Source organism: Pogoniulus pusillus, chromosome 13 (genome assembly GCF_015220805.1).
Source record: "Pogoniulus pusillus isolate bPogPus1 chromosome 13, bPogPus1.pri, whole genome shotgun sequence".
Classification (NCBI taxonomy): Eukaryota; Metazoa; Chordata; class Aves; order Piciformes; family Lybiidae; genus Pogoniulus; species Pogoniulus pusillus.
Genome location: NC_087276.1, coordinates 27,912,529 through 27,932,543, shown reverse-complemented (window position 1 = coordinate 27,932,543; position 20,015 = coordinate 27,912,529). Strand labels below are relative to the sequence as shown.

Below are 20,015 nucleotides of genomic sequence, written 5' to 3'. Positions count from 1 at the left end.
TGAATCTGGAGGTTCCTGATGGGATTCAAAGGAAATTTCTCATTTACCCAAACTTGAATCTGGAGGCTCCTGATGGGATTCAAAAGCACTTTCTCATTTACCCAAACCTGAATCTGGAGGCTCCTGATGGGATTCAAAGGAAATTTCTCATTTACCCAAAACTGAATCTGGAGGTTCCTGATGGGATTCAAAGGCACTTTCTCATTTATCCAAACCTGAATCTGGAGGTTCCTGATGGGATTCAAAGGAAATTTCTCATTTACCCAAACCTGAATCTGGAGGTTCCTGATGGGATTCAAAGGAACTTTCTCATGTTCTCAAACCTAAATCTGGAGGTTCCTCATGGGATTCAAAGGAACTTTCTCATGTTCTCAAACCTGAATCTGGAGGTTCCTGATGGGATTCAAAGGAAATTTCTCATTTACCCAAACCTGAGGTTCCTGATAGGATTCAATGAAACCTTCTCATTTACTCTGTATCAGCAGAGTGTTTGGAGGGTCATAGCACTCCTAATAAAGGACCTCGAGGTCTCAGGGGGAGGAGGAGGTTATAGAGGAATGCCAAGCACCTTTTCCCATGTATATGTTCTTGCACACACATGCATGGGTCTGTAATTTGAAACTCTCTTTACTTCTGGACAGGCTTTGCAAACTGCTTAGACCACATTCTCTGAGGTGTTTAAAGAGGGTGGAGTATGCAGTATTTATTTAGGTACTCTACAAACCTTAATAAGAATCGAGTGCTTGTAGCAATCGCAGAGAGCAAACAGAAAGCCAGCTGGCAGAAACCGAACGGTGCCACTGCATTTTTATTGCTTCTAACCCCCCAAAATTAGATTGCTACTACTAAAAAAAACAAAACAAAACAAAACAAAACAACCAAAAAAAAAAAAAAAGAAAAAAGAAAGAAAGGAAAGAAAAAGGGGGAAAAAAAGAAAAGAAAAAAAAATGTCTTTTTTAATTTCATTTCTCTCTGATCCTACATTAATTTGCCTGCTGTGTGCAGCAGCACTGTTAGCTGTGCTCTATTTTTCAACCAGCTACAGATACTCAGCTTTTAAATTTCCTCCTGGTCCAACTCCTCTTCCGATCATTGGCAACCTGCACTTGGTGGATCTTAGAAGGCAAGATAAATCACTAATGAAGGTAGGACAAACACCCCCCTATCCCCTCCTCAAATCCAGACCTGTATAGTTTTTACTTGGGATATATCAGTGAGAACTTTGGTCTTTATTTTACCTTTTTTAAAATTCAAACTAAATTGTAAAGGTCTGAAAGTTGCTTTGTAGTATTTTTTTTTTTTGGCTTCTAGATAATGCCTTTGTTTTAATTATTATTATTTATTTGATGTCATTTAGTATCATTTATTTGATATCATTTGGTATCATTCAATTGATGTCATTTAGTATCATTTATTTGATGTCATTTAGTATCATTTATTTGATGTCATTTACTATCATTCATTTGATGTCATTTACTATCATTCATTTGATGTCATTTAGTATCATTTATTTGATGTCATTTAGTATCATTTATTTGATGTCATTTACTATCATTCATTTGATGTCATTTAGTATCATTTATTTGATGTCATTTAGTATCATTTATTTGATGTCATTTAGTATCATTCATTTGATGTCATTTAGTATCATGCCTTTCAGTGTCATTTAATACCATTGTATACCATCTAATGCCGTTCAACGTCATTTAATGCCATTCAACGTCATTTAATGCCATTCAACATCATTTAATGCCATTCAGACTCATTTAATGCCATTCAGACTCATTAAATGCCATCCAATTGACCATTAATAAAAGGAGCTCTGGGTAATACTGGGATTTCTCCAGGGAACTTGTGGTGATGTACATGAAGTATATATAATGCTGGTGGGATTTGAAGTATTGATTTGACAGCCTGGGCACCTACAAATGTTTTAAAGCATTAGGACGTGGCTAACGTGGAATGAAATTCCTTCCTTGCCCTCTGCCCTGGAGAACTCCCGGTGAGGGGAATTCTACGATGCAGTGTCCCCAGAACTGCTTCAGAGAAGGCCACATGCAGAAGCCACAGTGCAAAAATCCACTTCCCTCTTGACGAATTGGATACGCATTAAAGTCTAAGTGGAGGCACAAGAGAGGGATGGAGAAGTCGCGCTAAGGAAGCAGAGCCTTGCTCTTCTATTAAGCTGTAATCAAGGCAACTTACCCCACGTGTGGTGGTAAACTGTTCTTCGGTGCGAGGCGAGGCTGGCACAGCCCAGGGTGCTTGTGCCGGGCGGCTGAGCGCTCCCTCCGCTGCTCAGCAGACGGCACCTGGGGGACCGACCTGCGCCTGGGTCAGGGAGAGAGTGAGCAAACAGCCAGCCGCGGTTCATGACCAGGCAGCGACTCAGCTCCCGCAGCCCCGCGGCTCGGCAAACACTGGTGCGGCTCTGGCAGCAGCCGAGCGTGGGTTAGCCCTGCCGTGGGGTGAGGCTCTCAGCACCTGGCGGTGGTATGGGCGATGTCAGGGTTGGGGTCAGTTTACCCAGCAGGGCTGGGCAAACGTTGCTGCAGGCTCTGAACGGCGGTTTGGAATTACCTCCTCGTGCTTTTCAATCACCTGCTAGGCTGTGTTTGAGATTGCCTATGTTTGCCTTTACGTTGGGATTACTCCAGAGAGCTTATCCCTCCATCTCACCCCAGAGAGAGCAAAAAACGGTGATTCCATGGAGCAGCAGGCACAGCATTTGTTGGCTGGGGCCCCGATGGGGTGCCCCCTCTCTGCTGCAAGAGCTGCTGGTGGAGCAGCCGGTGCAAGCTGAGGCTGCAGATGCACACCGTGCGCTCGCTCAGACAGCAGATTTGCACTGTGGCTTCCCACCACCTTCCTCCAGCCCAGCCTCTTCTCGACCGTCTCTGAGCGCTTTTTTCAACCTACCAGGGAGCAAGATGCAGCCGTAGCGATGGGGCAGAGGGAGGCAGGAGTGGTCAGCGTCCCACGGCCCCCTGATGCAGCACCAAGGAGGTGCACCGGCAGGGGTTGGAGGGACGTGGCAGTGTCACCCTTGCAGAGCGCAGGCGAGTAGCAGCAGGCTCAGGCATCATGGTCCTTATGGAACAAGGATTCCCCCATCAGTCTGCCTCGCTCTGCCACAGCCTTGTCCTTGGCAAAGAGAAGTGGGGGCCTGCACACAGCACAGCAGCTCTGGGAAACGTGTAGGACATGCCAGTAGGACATTAGGCTGTAAGAGGGATTTTCAGCCCCACCAGACACTGCATTGCCTTTGAAAACTGCCCAGCAAGGTACCGCTTTGGCAGGGAGCTGCAGAGAATTCATCCTGGAGTGTGTGGCAGTGAAAAAAAACCTCTCTGTGCCTCTACAGCCCAAGCTTCACAGTGCAAAATGGGCATCACTTTGTGTGTGCCAGCAGTGTGGGCAGCATCCTGCTCCTGCTGTGGGTTGCCTTGCTGTGCACAGCTGAGCTATAGATACCAAAGGCAGGTCTGAGTAGAGTGGCATGGATTTACAATCTGATCATCCAGGGTAAGCTAAATGCCTGGTGTGGGGCAAACAGCTCCTTCAGTCTTGTAGCAGGGGTGCAGAAGTGGTTTGGTATGAGAGGAGCATGGTGCTAAATGAAGCTGGTGAGGGGCCTGGAGCACAGGCTCTCTATGAGGAGAGGCTGAGGGAGCTGGGGGTGTGCAGCCTGCAGAAGAGGAGGCTCAGGGCAGACCTCATTGCTGTCTGCAACTGTCTGAAGGGAGGCTGTAGCCAGATGGAGTTGGTCTCTTGTGCCAGGCAACCAGCACCAGAACAAGGGGACACAGTCTCAAGTTGTGTCAGGGCAGGTCTAGGCTGGATGTTAGGAGGAAGTTGTTGTCAGAGAGAGTGATTGGCATTGGAATGGGCTGCCCAGGGAGGTGGTGGAGTCCCTGGAGGTGTTGAAGAAATGCCTGGCTGAGGCACTTAGTGCCATGGTGAAGTTGACTGGACAGGGCTGGGTGCTAGGTTGGCCTGGATGATCTTGGAGGTCTCTTTCAACCTGATTGATTCTATGATTCTATACCAGCATCACCATTTACTCTGAAGTGTCTTCTCTTTCCATCTTTCTCCAGTGTCCCAACTTGTGCTGCCATTTGAGGTCCAGTATTTAAGTCTAAGTGGTGTTTTTTGGTTTTCACTTACGTTTTTCCTTTACAGTAAAGGCAGATTAGTAATGCAAGGATGGAGGGCGGGGGTTCTTTCATGGCAAATCCATGATGCCAGCCAGGTACATGTATGAAATATTTCATGTTTGACTATGGCAGTTCTTCACAGAGTGATTGGCATTGGAATGGGCTGCTCTGGGAGGTGGTGGAGTCACCATCTCTGGGGGTGTTTAAGCAAAGCCTGGATGAGGCACTTAGTGCCATGGTCTGGTCGACTGGATAGGGCTGGGTGCTAGGTTGGAGTGGATGCTCTTGGAGGTCTGTTCCAACCTGGTTGGTTCTATGATTCTATGATGAGCTCCAACTCACAGATGCTGTTCTGCAGGTAGCGTTTCCACAGCTGTTCCCAGCAGAGCACCAAGACACAACAGATCCTGTCAGAAAGCAGCGGATGCTTGCCTCATGCATGCTCCCTTCCTGACCATCACCACTCACCTCTCTTTCAGCTGGCGGAAAAATATGGCCCCATCTTCACCCTCCACTTCGGGTTCCAGAAGGTTGTGGTCCTGACCGGGTACGAGGTTGTGCGGGAGGCGCTTGTGACCTACACAGAGGAGTTTGTAGACAGACCATCCATCCCAATATTTGACCAAATTCAGAACGGAAACGGTACTAGAGACATGAGCGGGGGCGGGAGGGAGGCATGACACTGCCGCTTGCTGCCGTCCTCAGAGGCTGATTTGCCCTTGGAATGGGCTGCCCAGGGAGGTGGTGGAGTCGCTGTCCCTGGAGGTGTCCATCAAAGCCTGGCTGAGGCACTTAGTGCCATGGTCTAGTTGACTGGATGGGGCTGGGTGCTAGGTTGGTCTGGATGAGCAGCCAGGAAGGTCTGGAACACAAACCCTGTGAGGAGAGACTGAGGGAGCTGGGGTTGTTTAGCCTGGAGAAGAGGAGGCTCAGAGGTGACCTGTCTACATCTACCTGAAAGGAGATCATAGCCAGTTGGGGGTTGATCTCTTCTCTCAGGCAACCAGCAATAGAACAAGGGGACACAGTCTCAAATTGTGCCACGGGAGGTCTAGGCTGGATGTTAGGAGGAAGTTGTTGGCAGAGAGAGTGATTGGCATTGGAATGGGCTGCCCAGGGAGGTGGTGGAGTCGCCGTCCCTTGAGGTGTCTATCAAAGCCTGGCTGAGGCACTTAGTGCCATGGTCTGGTTGATTGAACAGGGCTGGGTGCTAGGTTGGCCTGGATGATCTTGGAGGTCTTTTCCAGCCTGCTTGATTCTGTGGTTCTACTTTGTTTGTCCATCCCCAGCTTCAGCTGAGGCTTTAGCTTTGGCCATCCAAAAGGCAGATTTATAGGCTGGTCACAGGATGAAGTTGAGCTTATACTTTGAAATTAAATTACCCAGCCATAATTATCAATAGATTAATTTATTCCTACATAAAGAAAAGAAATCGATGGGGAGAAAAGCATCTTTCAGAGCTAATTTACATCTAAAGTGTCCCTGAGGGAGACTCTTGAGTATTACACTGTAAGTCCTTTCACACTTAGCTCCTCAGCCCAAGTCTGAGCCACTTAGAGGTGACCCAGAGCTGTAAATTCACAGGGGCTGTTAAGTAGCAGTGGTCACAAATTTTCCCACAAACCATTTTTTTATCCTTCTCTCCAGAAAAAGCCAAATTGACTCCAAAGCTGGTTGCAGAAAAGGAATTGCCCAGAGGAAAAGTGCCTGAGTTAAAGAAAAAAAAATAAACCCAAACCAATCAAGTTCAGAAATTTGCTTTGATTTGTTCTTTATCCTCCCCTTTTATTTTTTAGAGAGGGAAAGAAGTTTTGCTTTCCAAATCAAAACCACAGGGCTCTAATCTAGTGTTTACTCTAGAAAAAGCAAACACATTTTGGGCTCCCCAGTTTAGGAGGGACAGGGAGAGGGTCCAGTGGAGGGCTACAAGGATGATTAGGGGACTGGAGGGCATGGATTGTGAGGAGAGGCTGAAAGGTTTGGGACTTTTTAGCTTGGTAAAGAGAAGACTTAGAGGGGATTTAATACATGCTTAGGAATACCTGAGGGCTGGCCAGGAAGGAGGGGACAGGCTCTGCTCACTGCTCCCTGTCATAGGACAAGGAGCAATGGATGTAAGCTGCAGCACAGGAGGTTCCAGCTCAACACAAGGGGGAACTTCTTGACTGTAAGGGTCCCAGAGCACTGGCACAGGCTGCCCAGAGAGGTTGTGAAGCCTCATTCTCTGGGGACTTTCAGGGCCTGTCTGGATGTGTTCCTCAGTGATCTGTGTTAGATAGGATTGTCCTGTTCTGGCAGGGGAGGGTTGGACTCGATGATCTCCTTGGGTCCCTTCCAACCCCTGCCATCCTGTGATTTTCCAAACCTTGCAGCCAAGATGAAGAGATGTGGAGTGCTGGAACTGCCACTTTCAGCTGCCACAAACTGAGATGGTCTTTGCATCACTGACACCAGTTTTTCTTCCAGCACTCTGGTGGGCTGAGATACTCATCCCTGCTTGGCGGTGTTAGTGATCAGCAAGACATGAACTTGGTGGCCTCTACAGAATGATCATAGTTTTGCCATTGCTGAAAACACAGCGTTGCTGGGAGTCAACGTGAGGCAGCTCAGCGTGGCCAGGGTTGAGGAACCTCAATTATCCCATCTCACACAGATAAAACATCTTTATGGCCGGAATAGGACAAAGGGCAAAGCTTCAAACATACCAAGTTGTTGCTTCAGGCCCTAGACTTGCAACCAAACAAGGTCAGAAAGGTTATGGGATTGACTTAGACCAACATCTCTCCCCAGCTCTACGGCCAACCAGTACTGGTCTGAAAGCCATATGTGATGGTTTGGGTGTTCCCCACCCCCCCACACTTTAGAAATCACCCAGACTAGACTCAGCAGGCTCTGGAAATATGAATGAAGCTTATATTTACAGCTAGCAGGATATACAAGCAGATAGTTACAGTAGATACAGTTATAGACAGAAATAGACAAGGTAAAAGGTAATACAGAAACACAACAGCCCTCCCAGAAACCTGGGTCCCCAGGAGGAGCTCTCAACTGCCCTTCCACCTTCTTCCACCCCTCTCAACCTTACCCCAAAGAAGAATGGAAGTTTGGCCAGGGGGTTAGGCAGCAAAGTGGATTAGCCCAAAATGGAGGATGAGGTTAGAGAGATGCAAGATGCAGCTCAGGCAGCAGCCTAAGCGAGAGTGGTGCCGAGGGTGTTATCTGTGTTTTGACTTATGGTTTATACATCTCAGCAAGCCTACGAGTGAAGTAGACATCACCATTGTTTTCCTTCCACAGCCTGTAATCTAGCTCTTCTCACCAAAACGTTCTAGCCTGCTTCAAACTTAGCCAGCAGTGTGCCCAGGTGGCCAAGAGAGCCAGTGGCATCCTGGCCTGCATCAGGAATGGTGTGGTCAGCAGGAGCAGGGAGGTCATTCTGCCCCTGTACTCTGCACTGGTTAGACCACACCTTGAGTGCTGTGGTCAGTTCTGGGCCCCCCAGTTTAGGAGGGACATTGAGATGCTTGAGCGTGTCCAGAGAAGGGCGACGAGGCTGGGGAGAGGCCTTGAGCACAGCCCTACGAGGAGAGGCTGAGGGAGCTGGGATTGGTTAGCCTGGAGAAGAGGAGGCTCAGGGGAGACCTTATTGCTGTCTGCAACTACCTGAAGGGAGGTTGTGGCCAGGGGGAGGTTGCTCTCTTCTCTCAGGTGGCCAGCACCAGAACAAGAGGACACAGCCTCAGGCTGCGCCATAGGAAATTTAGGCTGGAGGTGAGGAGAAAGTTCTTCCCTGAGAGAGTCATTGGACACTGGAATGGGCTGCCCGGGGAGGTGGTGGAGTCGCCGTCCCTGGAGCTGTTCAAGGCAGGATTGGATGTGGCACTTGGTGCCATGGTCTAGCCTTGAGCTCTGTGGTAAAGGGTTGGACCTGATGATCTGTGAGGTCTCTTCCAACCCTGATAATACTGTGACACTGTGATACTGTGAAACTAGCACACCCTACCTGCTAATCACGCACTCAGGAGAGGGCTGGGGAAGACTGGGTTGGGTGAGAGCTTGTTTTTCCCAAACTGCAGGCTCAGAAAGCCTGGGAGAAAGCAGCTGAGAGGATACAGGACGGTGCACACAGAAATGGGAGTCTCTTAGTCCTGGGTGGCAGAAACAGCCGTGGAGAGCCCCCCCTCCTCGTGCAGTGCCCCGTTCCGTTCGGCGTGGCTGGGCTCCTCCGCGCGCGAGCCCAGCGGCGGTGTCTCCTGGCCTCCCCAGGTCTGTTCTTCTCCATCGGGGAGCTGTGGAGGACCACTCGAAGGTTCACCGTGTCCAGCATGCGCAACCTCGGCATGGGGAGAAAAGCGATCGAAGGGAGGATCTGCGAGGAGCTTCACTTCCTCATCGAGATGATCAAATCCTTCAAAGGTGAGCTGGGCCCCCGTGCTGCCGCGGTCAGCTCTCTTCAGAGCCCCTGCAAGGCGCCCGGCGCGGCTGGCATCCCTGGGATGCAGGTGGTGAATGCTGCTTAGTGAGGGTAAGAGTGGGGCTCAGGTTGTGCTGGGGGAAGTACTGGATGGACTTGAGTGCTGTGTCCAGTTCTGGGCTCCTCAATTCAAGAGAGATGTTGAGGTGCTGGAAGGTGTCCAGAGAAGGGCAACGAAGCTGGTGAGGGGCCTGGAGCAGAGCCCTGTGAGGAGAGGCTGAGGGAGCTGGGGGTGTGCAGCCTGCAGCAGAGGAGGCTCAGGGCAGAGCTCATTGCTGTCTGCAACTCCCTGAAGGGAGGTTGTAGCCAGGTGGGGTTGGGCTCTTCTCCCAGCCAACCAGCAACAGAACAAGGGGTCAGAGTGTCATGTTGTGGCAGGGCAGGTTCAGGCTGGATGTTAGGAGGAAGTTGTTGGCAGAGAGAGTAATTGGCATTGGAATGGGCTGCCCAGGGAGGTGGTGGAGTTGCCATCCCTGGAGGTGTTGAAGCAAAGCCTGGCTGAGGCACTTAGTGCCATGGTCTGGTTGATTGTCTAGGGCTGGGTGCTAGGTTGGACTGGGTGATCTTGGAGGTCTCTTCCAACCTGGTTGATTCTCTGATTCTCTATAGTGCCTAATACACTGTGTGTGATTCTGATAGGTTACCTAGCAGAAATATGGGCTGTTCACACACACAGAGGCAGAGCTGACCAACAGACCCCCCCACCCCCCAAAGTCCCCCTCATGCAGCTAACTTGCAGATAGCTCAAGGTGATTTTTCCTGCAACTGTGCTTCTGTGATGGTTTGGGTGTTCCCTGCCCCACTCCCCCCACTTTGGAAATCACCCAGGCTAGACTCAGCCAGCTCTGGAAAGTGAATGAAGCTTATTATTTACAGCTTAGCAGAATATGCAAGCAGATATTTACAGTATATACAGTTATAGACAGAAATATACAAGGTAAAAAGGTAATACAGAAACACAGCAGCCCTCCCAGAAACCTGAGTCCCCAGGAGGGGCTTTCCAACTGCCCCTTCACCTTCCCCCTACCCCTCTCAACCTTACCCCAGTCACAAGGAAGAATGGAGGTTCAGCCAGGGAGTTAGGAAGCAAAGTGGATTAGCCAGAGAAAACAGCAGAGAAATGGAGGGTGAGGTTAGAGAGAGAGATGCAGCTCAGTGCTCCCCAGCAGGAGAAGTAGTTGTGCCTTATCTATGTTTTGATTCTTATTCTCATACGTCTCAGCAAGCAATGAGTGAGGTAGACATCAGCCTTGTTTTCCTTCCATGGTCTATAATGTAGTCCTTCTCACCAAAACACTCTAGCTAGGCTCAAACTAGCATAGCTTCCTTATCAGAACAGCCTAAGGTTACCCTTCCTGCTCTCCTTGTTTCAGACTGCTCCATTCTGCCCGGGCCCCAACAGGGCAGCCCCTGCTGCTGCCACCACATCTCACTAACGTTTCCCTCCTCCTCCTCCCTTTGCAGGGGAACCTTTCAGCCTGCCCTCCTTCAACTGCGCTCCCATCAACATCACCTTCATCCTGCTCTTTGGGGACAGGTTTGACTACAAGGACCCAACGTTTCTCACCCTGTTAAGACTCATAGATGAAGTCATGATTCTTCTGGGATCTCCATATTTGAATGTAAGTAACCTCTCCTGTGGCTTAACATTTCTCTATGCTGGCACATTACAGCTGTGAGCCACACAAGCCATAGGCTCAAGAGCATCAGTTTCCAAATGGCCATTACACTTGAAATGTGACAGTTCTCTAGGTGCCACCTAGGTCACCACAAATGTGCTGCCAGATTCCCCCTTGCTACTCCCTTTGAACCACCCTGCACATCTGTGTGGAGCAGAAGTGAGAACTTAACTCGCTCCACAGATTGTTCTTGAACATGACTGCACCATTTAGGCTTCCCTCTGTGGGGCAGGCTGTGGATGGACTCTACCTGGGCTTCAGCAAAGCCTTTGACACTGTCTGCCACAACAAGCTCCTGGCAAAGCTGGCAGCTCGTGGCTGGGACAGATTCACTTTGATGTGGGTCAAGAACTGGCTGGAGGGCCAGGCACAGAGAGTGGTGGTGAATGGTGCCACATCCAGCTGGCAGCTGGCACCAGTGGTGTGCCCCAGGCATCAGTGCTGGGCACAGTCCTGTTCAATATCTTTAGTGATGATCTGGACCAGGGGATTGAGTCCAGCATCAGTAAGTTTGCAGATGACACCAAACTAAAAGCAGGTATGAAGCTGTTGGAGGGCAGGAGAGGCCTGCAGAGGAACCTGGCCAGGCTGCATGGGTGGGCAGAGGCCAAGGGGATGAGACTGAACAAGGCCAAGTGCAGGGTTCTACACTTTGGCCACAACAACCCCAAGCAGCACTACAGGCTGGGGCCAGAGTGGCTGAGAGCAGCCAGGAACAAAGGGACCTGGGAGTGCTGGTAGACAGTAGCTGAAGATGGGGCAGCAGTGTGCCCAGGTGGGCAAGAGAGCCAATGGCATCCTGGGCTGGCTCAGGAGCAGTGTGGCCAGCAGGACAAGGAAGGTTATTCTTCCCCTGTGCTCAGCACTGCTCAGGCCACACCTTGAGTGCTGTGTCCAGTTCTGGGCTCCTCAATTCAAGAGAGATGTTGAGATACTGGAATGTGTCCAGAGTAGGGCAATGAAGCTGGTGAGGGGCCTGGAGCACAAACCCTGTGAGGAGAGGCTGAGGGAGCTGGGGGTGTGCAGCCCGGAGAAGAGGAGGCTCAGGGCAGAGCTCATTGCTGTCTACAACTACCTGAAGAGAGCCCAGAAAGAGACTCTGTTATCTGTGTTTGTGTTCTTGCTTTTATCCATCTCAGCAAGCCTATGAGTGCAGCAGACATCACCATTGTTTCCTTTTCACAGCCTAGCATCTAATTATTCTCATCAAAATATTCTAGCTAGCTTCAGACTGGCACACACAGACCAGCATAAATGCTTAAACTTGGGTAGCACTAAAGCAAGGCTCAAAGTTAGCAAAGCCCTCCAAGGAAACTCAACCCAGGATGCCACTGGGATGCTCAGAGGGCTGCAGCAGCTCTGCTGTGAGCACAGACTGAAAGAGTTGGGGCTGTGCAGGCTGCAGAAGAGGATGCTCCCAGGTGACCTTCTTGTGGCCTTCCAGCATCTGAAAGGGGCCTACAAAAACACTGGGGAAGGACTTTTCAGGCTGTCAGGGAGTGACAGGAGTGGGGGGAATGGAGCAAAGCTGGAAGTGGGGAGATTGAGACTGTGTTAGAAGCAAGCAAGGGAGAAGCCCTAAATTATGTGAGCATGTAGTTAAGGGTGAGCAGCCACCCTTCTGCTCACGGGGAGCTGAACTTACATTTCCTTTCACCATCAGAGTGGTGAGAGGCTGGAATGGGTTGCTTAGGGAGGTGGTTGAGGCCCCATGCCTGGAGGTGTTTCAGGCCAGGCTGGCTGAGGCTGTGGGCAGCCTGCTCTAGGGTAGGGTGTCCCTGGGCATGGCAGGGGGGTTGGAACTGGCTGCTCCTTGTGGTCCCTTCCAACCCTTACTGCTTCTCTGATTCTATGTCCCTGGGATGCTCAGATGCCACTGCTACAAGCTGCTGTGTCGTGCTGTCTAAGCGTGCTGATCATTCTGCAGACTGACTGCTTCTCTTTTTCAACCCCTTTAGTATTTCAATTTCTACCCCTTCCTCGGATTTCTCTTCAAAACCCACAAGATCATGCTTAGCAAAATAGAAGCCGTGCGCAGCATCCTAAGGCAGTACATGAAGGCAAGCAGGGAGGACGTCACTGAGAACAGCGTGAGGAGCTACATCGATGCACTGATGTTCAAGCAGCAAGAGGTATGTGACTGCCCTGCTGCCTGCCTGCAATGTGTCCTTTGGATTTTCTAGCTAAAACAATTGCTGAGTTAGTGTTGAGTGCTGTTGTTCTGCTGGTGGTGAAATCAGAAGCCAATCTGGCAGCTGCTGTAATTCACCATGCAGGCTTTTCTGTCACAGTTGGTATGAAAGCCATTGTCTCACCTCACTCCTGAAAGAGCAGCCCTGAGACTGGGGGATCAGCAACTTGTGCCTAGTAGGAAATGCAGAATTCACATGAAAGCTGACTCTCCCTGTATTTCTATGAACAGTCAATCACACACTCATAGAATCAACCAGGTTGGAAGAGACCTCCAAGATTATCCAGTCCAACCTAGCACCCAGCCTTAGCCAATCAAGCAGACCATGGCACTAAGTGCCTCAGCCAGGCTTTGCTTGAACATCTCCAGTGATGGTGACTCCACCACCTCCCTGGGCAGTGTCTCACCACCCTCACTAGAAAGAAATTCTTTCTAATGTCCAGTTTGAATCTCCCCTCTGCCAGTTTAAACCCATTACTCCTTATCCTGTCATTACAAGACCTTGTCAATAGTCCCTCCCCAGCCTTCCTGTAGCCCCCTTCAGATACTGGAAGGCCACTCCAAGGTCTCCTCAAAGCCTTCTCTTCTCCAGGCTGCAGAGCCCCAACTCTCATATCCTGTCCTCATAGCAGAGCTGCTGCAGCCCTCTGAGCATCTTGGTGGCCTCCTCTGGACTGGCTCAAACAATTCCATGTCCTTCAATGAACAATAAATCCTCAGGACAGGTTCTAGACCTGCCCTGCATCTCCCTTTAGCAGGTTCACACATCAGTTGATTTAGTTCCATACAAAATAATTGGGTTCTGAGGTTTTTGTGCTTTCCAGCTGGATCTGGGCCAACCTTAGACACTAAGTATTCTACTGAGCTAAGTGAAGGAAGGTTCAGTACAGTTCTAGAGCCCTGTAGAAATAGCCTAAAAGGTAATTTTGAATGTTGCTGGAGATTCAAGCCTACCCTTGGAGCTAAGATCAGCTGAATCTCCTTCTGCACAGAGCAGAGACCAAGTTGAGTCCATGAACATCATCTGGGCCTGGGGTTTCAGCCCAGTGCTGTATAGAGGTGGGTGCTGAGCCAAAACTCCATTCCAAGCCTTCCATCTTTGGTGTTCCCATCTCTGGTGCATTCACAGTGCAAGGACACAGTGGTGCCAGCTATGCAGTATTTCTCAAGCTTGCTGACTGCTAAGACTGAGGAGTTTAAGACTTTTCTCACCACTTGCATTTTTCAAGGAGAAAAACAAGAAAGACAGCCTCTTCCATGATGACAACTTAATGGCATCCATCCTTGACCTGGTCATGGCAGGAACAGAGACTATAGCCACGACACTCCAGTGGTCCATCCTGCTGATGATGAAATACCCAGAGATTCAAAGTAAGCTCCTTTCACCTGTGATCCATCTGTTGCATGGCTGGTATGGAGAGAGGCCTGGCCTCATGTCCACAGCAGCTCTTTGGCCTTAAGAGCTGAACCCCATCTCTCTGTTGTTATGAACACCTGATGTAATTAGAATCAGAGAGTCATAGAATCAGTCAGGGTTGGAAGGGACCACAAGGATCAGACAGTTCCAACCCCCCTGCCATGCCCAGGGACACCCTACCCTAAAGCAGGCTGCCCACAGCCTTATCCAGCCTGGCCTGAAACACCTCCAGCCATGGGGCCTCAACCACCTCCCTGGGCAACCCATTCCAGCCTCTCACCACTCTCATGCTCAACAACTTCCTCCTCGCAGCCAGGCTGACTCTCCCCACCTCCAGCTTTACTCCATTCCCCCCAGTCCTGGTACTCTTTGAGAGCCTAAAAAGTCCCTCCCCAGTTTTTTTGTAAGCCCCCTTCAGATCCTGGAAGGCCACAAGAAGGTCACCTGGGAGCCTCCTCTTCTGCAGCCTGCACAGCCCCAACTCTTTCAGTCTGTGCTCACAGCAGAGCTGCTGCAGCCCTCTCAGCATCCTCCTGGCCCTGCTCTGGACACTCTCCAGCATCTCCACATCCCTCTTGTAATAGAGGCTCCAGAGCTGGATGCAGTACTCCAGGTGGGGTCTCAGCAGAGTGGAGTAGAGGGAGAGAATCCCCTCCCTGGCCCTGCTGGCCACACTTCTGCTGCTGCAGCCCAGGCTCTGCTTGGCTTTCTGGGCTGCAAGTGCACACTGCTGGCTCCTGTTGAGCTTCTCCTCCAGCAGCACCCCCCAAGTCCCTCTCCTCAGGGCTGGTCTCCAGCCACTCACTGCCCAGCCTGCATTTGTGCTTGGCATTGCCCCGATGCAGATGCAGGACCAGGCACTTGGTCTTCTTGAACCTCCTGAGGTTGGCTTGTGCCCACCTCTGCAGCTGTCCAGGTCCCTCTGGATGGATCCCTGCCCTCCAACCTGTCTGCTGCACCATACAGCTTGGTGTCATCAGCAAACTTGCTGAGGCTGCACTCAATGCCTCTGTCCATGGCACCCACAAAGATGTTGAACAATTAGATGCTGATCAAAGTCACAACAAAATAGTCCCTTTACCTTGCTGGGAGAGAGGATGAGTGGAATCAGTGTATGATACTGAGGAAACAACCCATCCATGAGCCAGAACTGGAAACACAGCAGGGAACCCCAGGCTGCTGATTCAAGAACCCTCTCCCTTCAGACCCTTGGGAAAAACATCTTTGGGGTCTTTTCTTTTTTCCCCAAAGTGAATCCAGGGAGGGAGTGAGAGAGTTGGCTTCCTTGCTGGGATACATGCCTTTTGTTTCTTCCTTCCAGAGAAGGTGCAGGAGGAGATTGGGAGGACTGTCAAAGCAGGCAGCTGGGCCACGTACGAGGATCGGAAGAACATGCCCTTTACGAACGCGGTGCTGCACGAAGTGCAGAGGTTTATCACCCTCCTGCCCCATGTGCCCCGCTGCACTGCTGTGGACACCCACTTCAGGGGCTACTTCCTCCCCAAGGTAGGTAACTCTTCCAATCCCAGCAGCACATCACCCTCCACTTTTTTTTTGCTAGTGCCATTAAAGGTTGGTTTCTTCAGAGAGAATTGTCAGCACTGGAGCGCAAAGTGAGCATCCAAAGTGACTCCCAGAAGAGCTTCTGGGGAGGGGTTATTTACAAAGGTCTTGTTAGGAGAGGATGAGGAGGAAGAATGGGTTTAAACTGGCAGAGGGGAGATTCAAACTAGATGTTAGGAAGAAGTTCTTTCTAGTGAGGGTGGTGAGACACTGGCACAGGTTGCCCAGGGAGGTTGTGGAGCACAGAATCACCCAATGTGATCTTTGATCTTTGATCACATTGGGTGATTCTGTGCTCTACATCCTCCCTGGAGGTGTTCAAGGCCAGGTTGGATGAGGCCTTGAGTGACCTGTTCTAGTGGGAGGTGTCCCTGTCTATGGCAGGGGGTTGGAACTGGGTGATTGAGGGGTTGGCCCAATTCAAGAGAGATGCTGAGGTGCTGGAATGTGTCCAGAGAAGGGCAACAAAGCTGGTGAGGGGCCTGGAACAGAAACCCTATGAGGAGAGGCTGAGGGAGCTGGGGGTGTGCAGCCTGCAGAAGAGGAGGCTCAGGGCAGAGCTCATTGCTGTCTACAACTACCTGAAGGGAGGCTGTAGCCAGGTGGGGTTGGGCTCTTCTGCCAGGCAAGCAGCAACAGAAGAAGGGGACACAGTCCCAAGCTGTGCAAGGAGAGATCTAGGCTGGATGTTAGGAGGAAGATGTTGTCAGAGAGAGTGCTTGGCATTGGAATGGGCTGCCCAGGGAGGTGGTGGAGGCACCATGCCTGGAGGTGCTCAAGAAAGGACTGGATGAGGCAGTTAGTGCCATGGTCTGGTTGACTGGATAGGGCTGGGGGATAGTTTGGACTGGATGATCTTGGAGGTCACTTCCAACCTTGGTGATTTCATGATTCTATGATCTTTGATGTCCTTTCCAACCTAAACCATCCTATGAATCTATTCTATGATTCCTCCTCTCCAGTCATTGATGACTCCAGGGAGACTGATATCATAGACTCAGTTTAATCCCTCTCATGCTCAGGACTTCCTTACCCCATGAATAACCTTGATTTACCTCCTTGATGCCACCTGCACAGTGAAGTATCTGCCAAAGAATTCACAGGATCTGACCTTCTGCTTGAGGTGTTCACAGCACTTGGTGGGGTTTGGCTTCAATCCTTGGCACTGCTGGGAAAATCTCACTGAGTTCTCTATTGATGAAATAAAATCTCTGTTCTCTATTGATGAAATAAAATCCTCAGGGGTCTCCAAGGGTGACCAAATGTCCTGGGCCACCAAAGTCTGTGTCACAAAATGAGCCAAAACAGAGTACTTCTGCTGTCTTCTGTGCCCTCAACATACTTTTCTTCCAGGGTATAATTGTAATCCCATCACTCACCTCCGTGCTGCTGGATAAGACACAATGGGAGACACCACATGAGTTCAACCCCAATCACTTCCTTGATGCTGAAGGGAATTTTGTAAAGAGAGAGGCCTTCCTGCCCTTCTCCACAGGTAACTAAGGTGCTGCTCTGCACAGGGCTGAGGCAGGAGCATTTTATTACCATAGGAACTCATCTGGTCTGCATGGGGAAGGACTTCAGCTTCCAGGCAGCTGGCTTCAGCAAGGGCTGAGAAGATAGCATAAAGGGGGAGGGGTAGGAAAGAAGAAAGAGAGTCCCCTCAAAAGTGAGATAGTAGGATAAATTCCATGGGAAAAGTGAGTTCCAAACCGTTCTGCTTTTTCTGTCAGGCTGCTTTTCAAAGAGAAAAGGTTAGAGATGCTGAGAGGGTTGGGTGAGCTGAGGAGAAGGAACACCATAAATGCATCCTAACCCTGTAACGTGGCTGTGACTCGCTGCTGCAGGTACCTGTGACAAAAGAGCCCAGGGAGACACAGGGGTGATCTCATTGATGTCTACAACTACCTGAAGGGAGGCTGTAGCCAGGTGGGGTTGGGCTCTTCTGCCAGGCAACCAGCAACAGAACAGGGGACACAGTCTCAAGTTGTGTCAGGGGAGGTCTAGGCTGGATGTTAGGAGGAAGTTGTTGGCAGAGAGGGTGATTGGCATTGGAATGGGCTGCCCAGGGAGGTGGTGGAGTCGTCATCCCTGGAGGTATTCAAGAGCAGCCTGGATGAGGCAGTGCCACGATCTGGTTGTATGGACAGTACTGAGTGCTAGGTTGGAGTGGATGATCTTGGAGGTCTCTTCCAACCTGGTTGATTCTCTGATTCTCTGATTGTGGCAGCATTCCTGGGGCAGCAGCCTCTAGCAATATGGGCTTCTCTGCTCCAAAATGCTCCTGTTTCAAGGTTTTGCTCCTGCTTCTTCCTTTACAACATCTCAGGTGCTAACATGCCCATGGCAAACACTCCAGTTTCATCTTTCCATCAAGTAAACACATTGCTTTTGTCTGCAGGGAGAAGGAACTGCATTGGAGAGAGCCTTGCCAAGATGGAGCTGTTTGTCTTCTTTGTAGGGTTGCTGCAGACATTTACTTTTCAACCTCAGCCAGGAGTTTCAGAGGCTGACTTGGACCTTACTGTCCCTCAGACGACCTTCACACTGAGGCCTCAGCCTCAGGCAACCTGTGCTGTCCTGCGTGAATAACCACAGCTGTGCTGAAGAGCAGCCCAGCAAGTGGGGAAGCTGCTTTGACCCAGCTTAGCTCTGCTAGGACTCACCATACCCCATCCTGCCACATCACCACCTGTCACATCCCCTTCCCACTACCTCCATCCATTCCCGCTCCTCTCTCTCCACCACTTCATCTGCTCCATAGGTTGCTGACCCCCTCCTTGCTCCTGTGCTGTGAGGAGGTGCATATGATCAGTTAGAAACCATGCTCATGGCTGGCAATCACCTGCTTCTCAAGAGAGATTGTGCAGGGAGTCAATGGAGGAACCAAAGAGATGGTCTGGTGAAGGGCCATGAGTGGCAGGTGTGGCAGTCAGGCTCCCATGGCTAAGCAGTGAGCTTCATCACACTAATCTGCCCCAAAATCACAAGGAAAGCTGCACTGGATTTGCTAAAAGCCACAGAAATACACTATGGCTCCAGCTGAGCCACCCATTGGTGCCTCCTGAACTTTTCCAAGCTCCCTCATTATCCATACCTTCTAGAAAAGTCCTACAAGGCTAAACAGCCAAGTCAAACACTGAGAGTGAAAAACAGAGAGGTTCACATGGTGGGAGGACAAAGTTATCTCTGCCTTGAAACTGTCCTGAAAGATGCCCTAGAGTCTGAGTCTATGAACCTGTTTAGATAAGCAAGTGCTGCTACCATCAAGTTCACAGTCAGGATGAAACATGACCTACTCTTCTAAGTTTGCTAGGTCACAAGGCCACTTGGTATTTGTAGCAACAACTGATCCCAAAAGGCTAATGATAGAGAAGAATAAACCAGACTCATTTCTAGTCTTGTGCATCTCTTGTCTTTTCTGCCCTTGCTCAATAGGACCAAGCACCATTCCTCTAATCAGACCTCCTGGGTGGTCTGAAAAGCCACCCAGAGTCAGTCTGGTGTTTAGAGGGGTCTTGCCATTGAAACCAGCCATGGAATATCCCTCCACATGGTGTGTGAGGTCACAGTGCTTGTCCTGCACACACACACACACACGCACAAGGGGAATCAGGATCCAGAGTTACATGAGACCTGGGTTTGGTTGTTTTCCTTCCCCCCTATGGCCTTGCCTGGCTCTTTTCCCTGGCTCCCTGGCCTGCCATCATATTCCACAATCATATTCCAGATGATGCAGAGCTCAGGCAATTTTTCATCCTGTGAATTGCTACTTCTCCATATGCATTTTCTTCTCATGTGCTTGGTGCCATGGTCTAGTTGACTGCCTAGGGCTGGGTGATAGGTTGGACTGGATGATCTTGGAGGTCTTTTCCAACCTGGTTGATTCTATGATTCTATGATTCTATGATTCTATGATCATATTGTTTGGTTCTCCCTTCATGGGAACCCAAGAAAGTTTTCATCCCATGCCTTCATGCCTGCCAGCCAGCACTGCATTACACAGAGCTGCAAATGCCATGAAAGGTTGGTCCTGAGCTCAGAGTGACAACAGCTATGGTCATTTTCCTAGCCTTGAGCTCTGTGGTAAAGGGTTGGACTTGATGATCTATGAGGTCTCTTCCAACCTTGGTGATGCTGTGAAAACAGGTTTCTTTGCTGCCTCTGAAAAGTGCATCCCACCTGAGCCTGTGTTAGCAGAGGGATAAAGTGATCATGCTCCAGCACACTGCATTAGACACAACAAAGTGCCTGCCTCCATTTATTTGCTCAGCCAAATGATGGCAGGACATTGATTATGAGTCACTTGCATATTTATTTAGCAGAAAACACTGACCCTCGGGGGGGGGGGGGGGGAGGGGGGGGGGGAAATACCACTTCCACCTTCCTCCCCAGCCCTGAGGGTCTCTCCTGCAAAACAGGTTTGTGCCTTGCAACACCCAGACCTGAACGGAAGGCAAACGTCTTGCGATGGGACAGCTGGGTTGAGTTTTAAACTGAGTCCTGAATAAATCCAGCTGCCACCATGGCTGTG

General features: G+C 50.2%; 1 protein-coding gene across 1 annotated transcript; it reads left to right on the top strand.

Annotated features, from left to right (window-relative positions):
* The first annotated feature begins 888 nt into the window (after positions 1–888).
* On the top strand, positions 889–18,879 carry LOC135180886 (cytochrome P450 2W1). The gene is made up of 9 exons (XM_064153715.1): positions 889–1,145; positions 4,637–4,799; positions 8,424–8,573; positions 10,096–10,253; positions 12,269–12,442; positions 13,731–13,872; positions 15,240–15,424; positions 16,835–16,976; positions 17,883–18,879. The coding sequence occupies exons 1-9, from the start codon at positions 948–950 to the stop codon at positions 18,071–18,073; spliced, it is 1,503 nt and encodes a 500-aa protein (XP_064009785.1). The 5' UTR covers positions 889–947; the 3' UTR covers positions 18,074–18,879.
* The last annotated feature ends 1,136 nt before the right edge of the window (positions 18,880–20,015 follow it).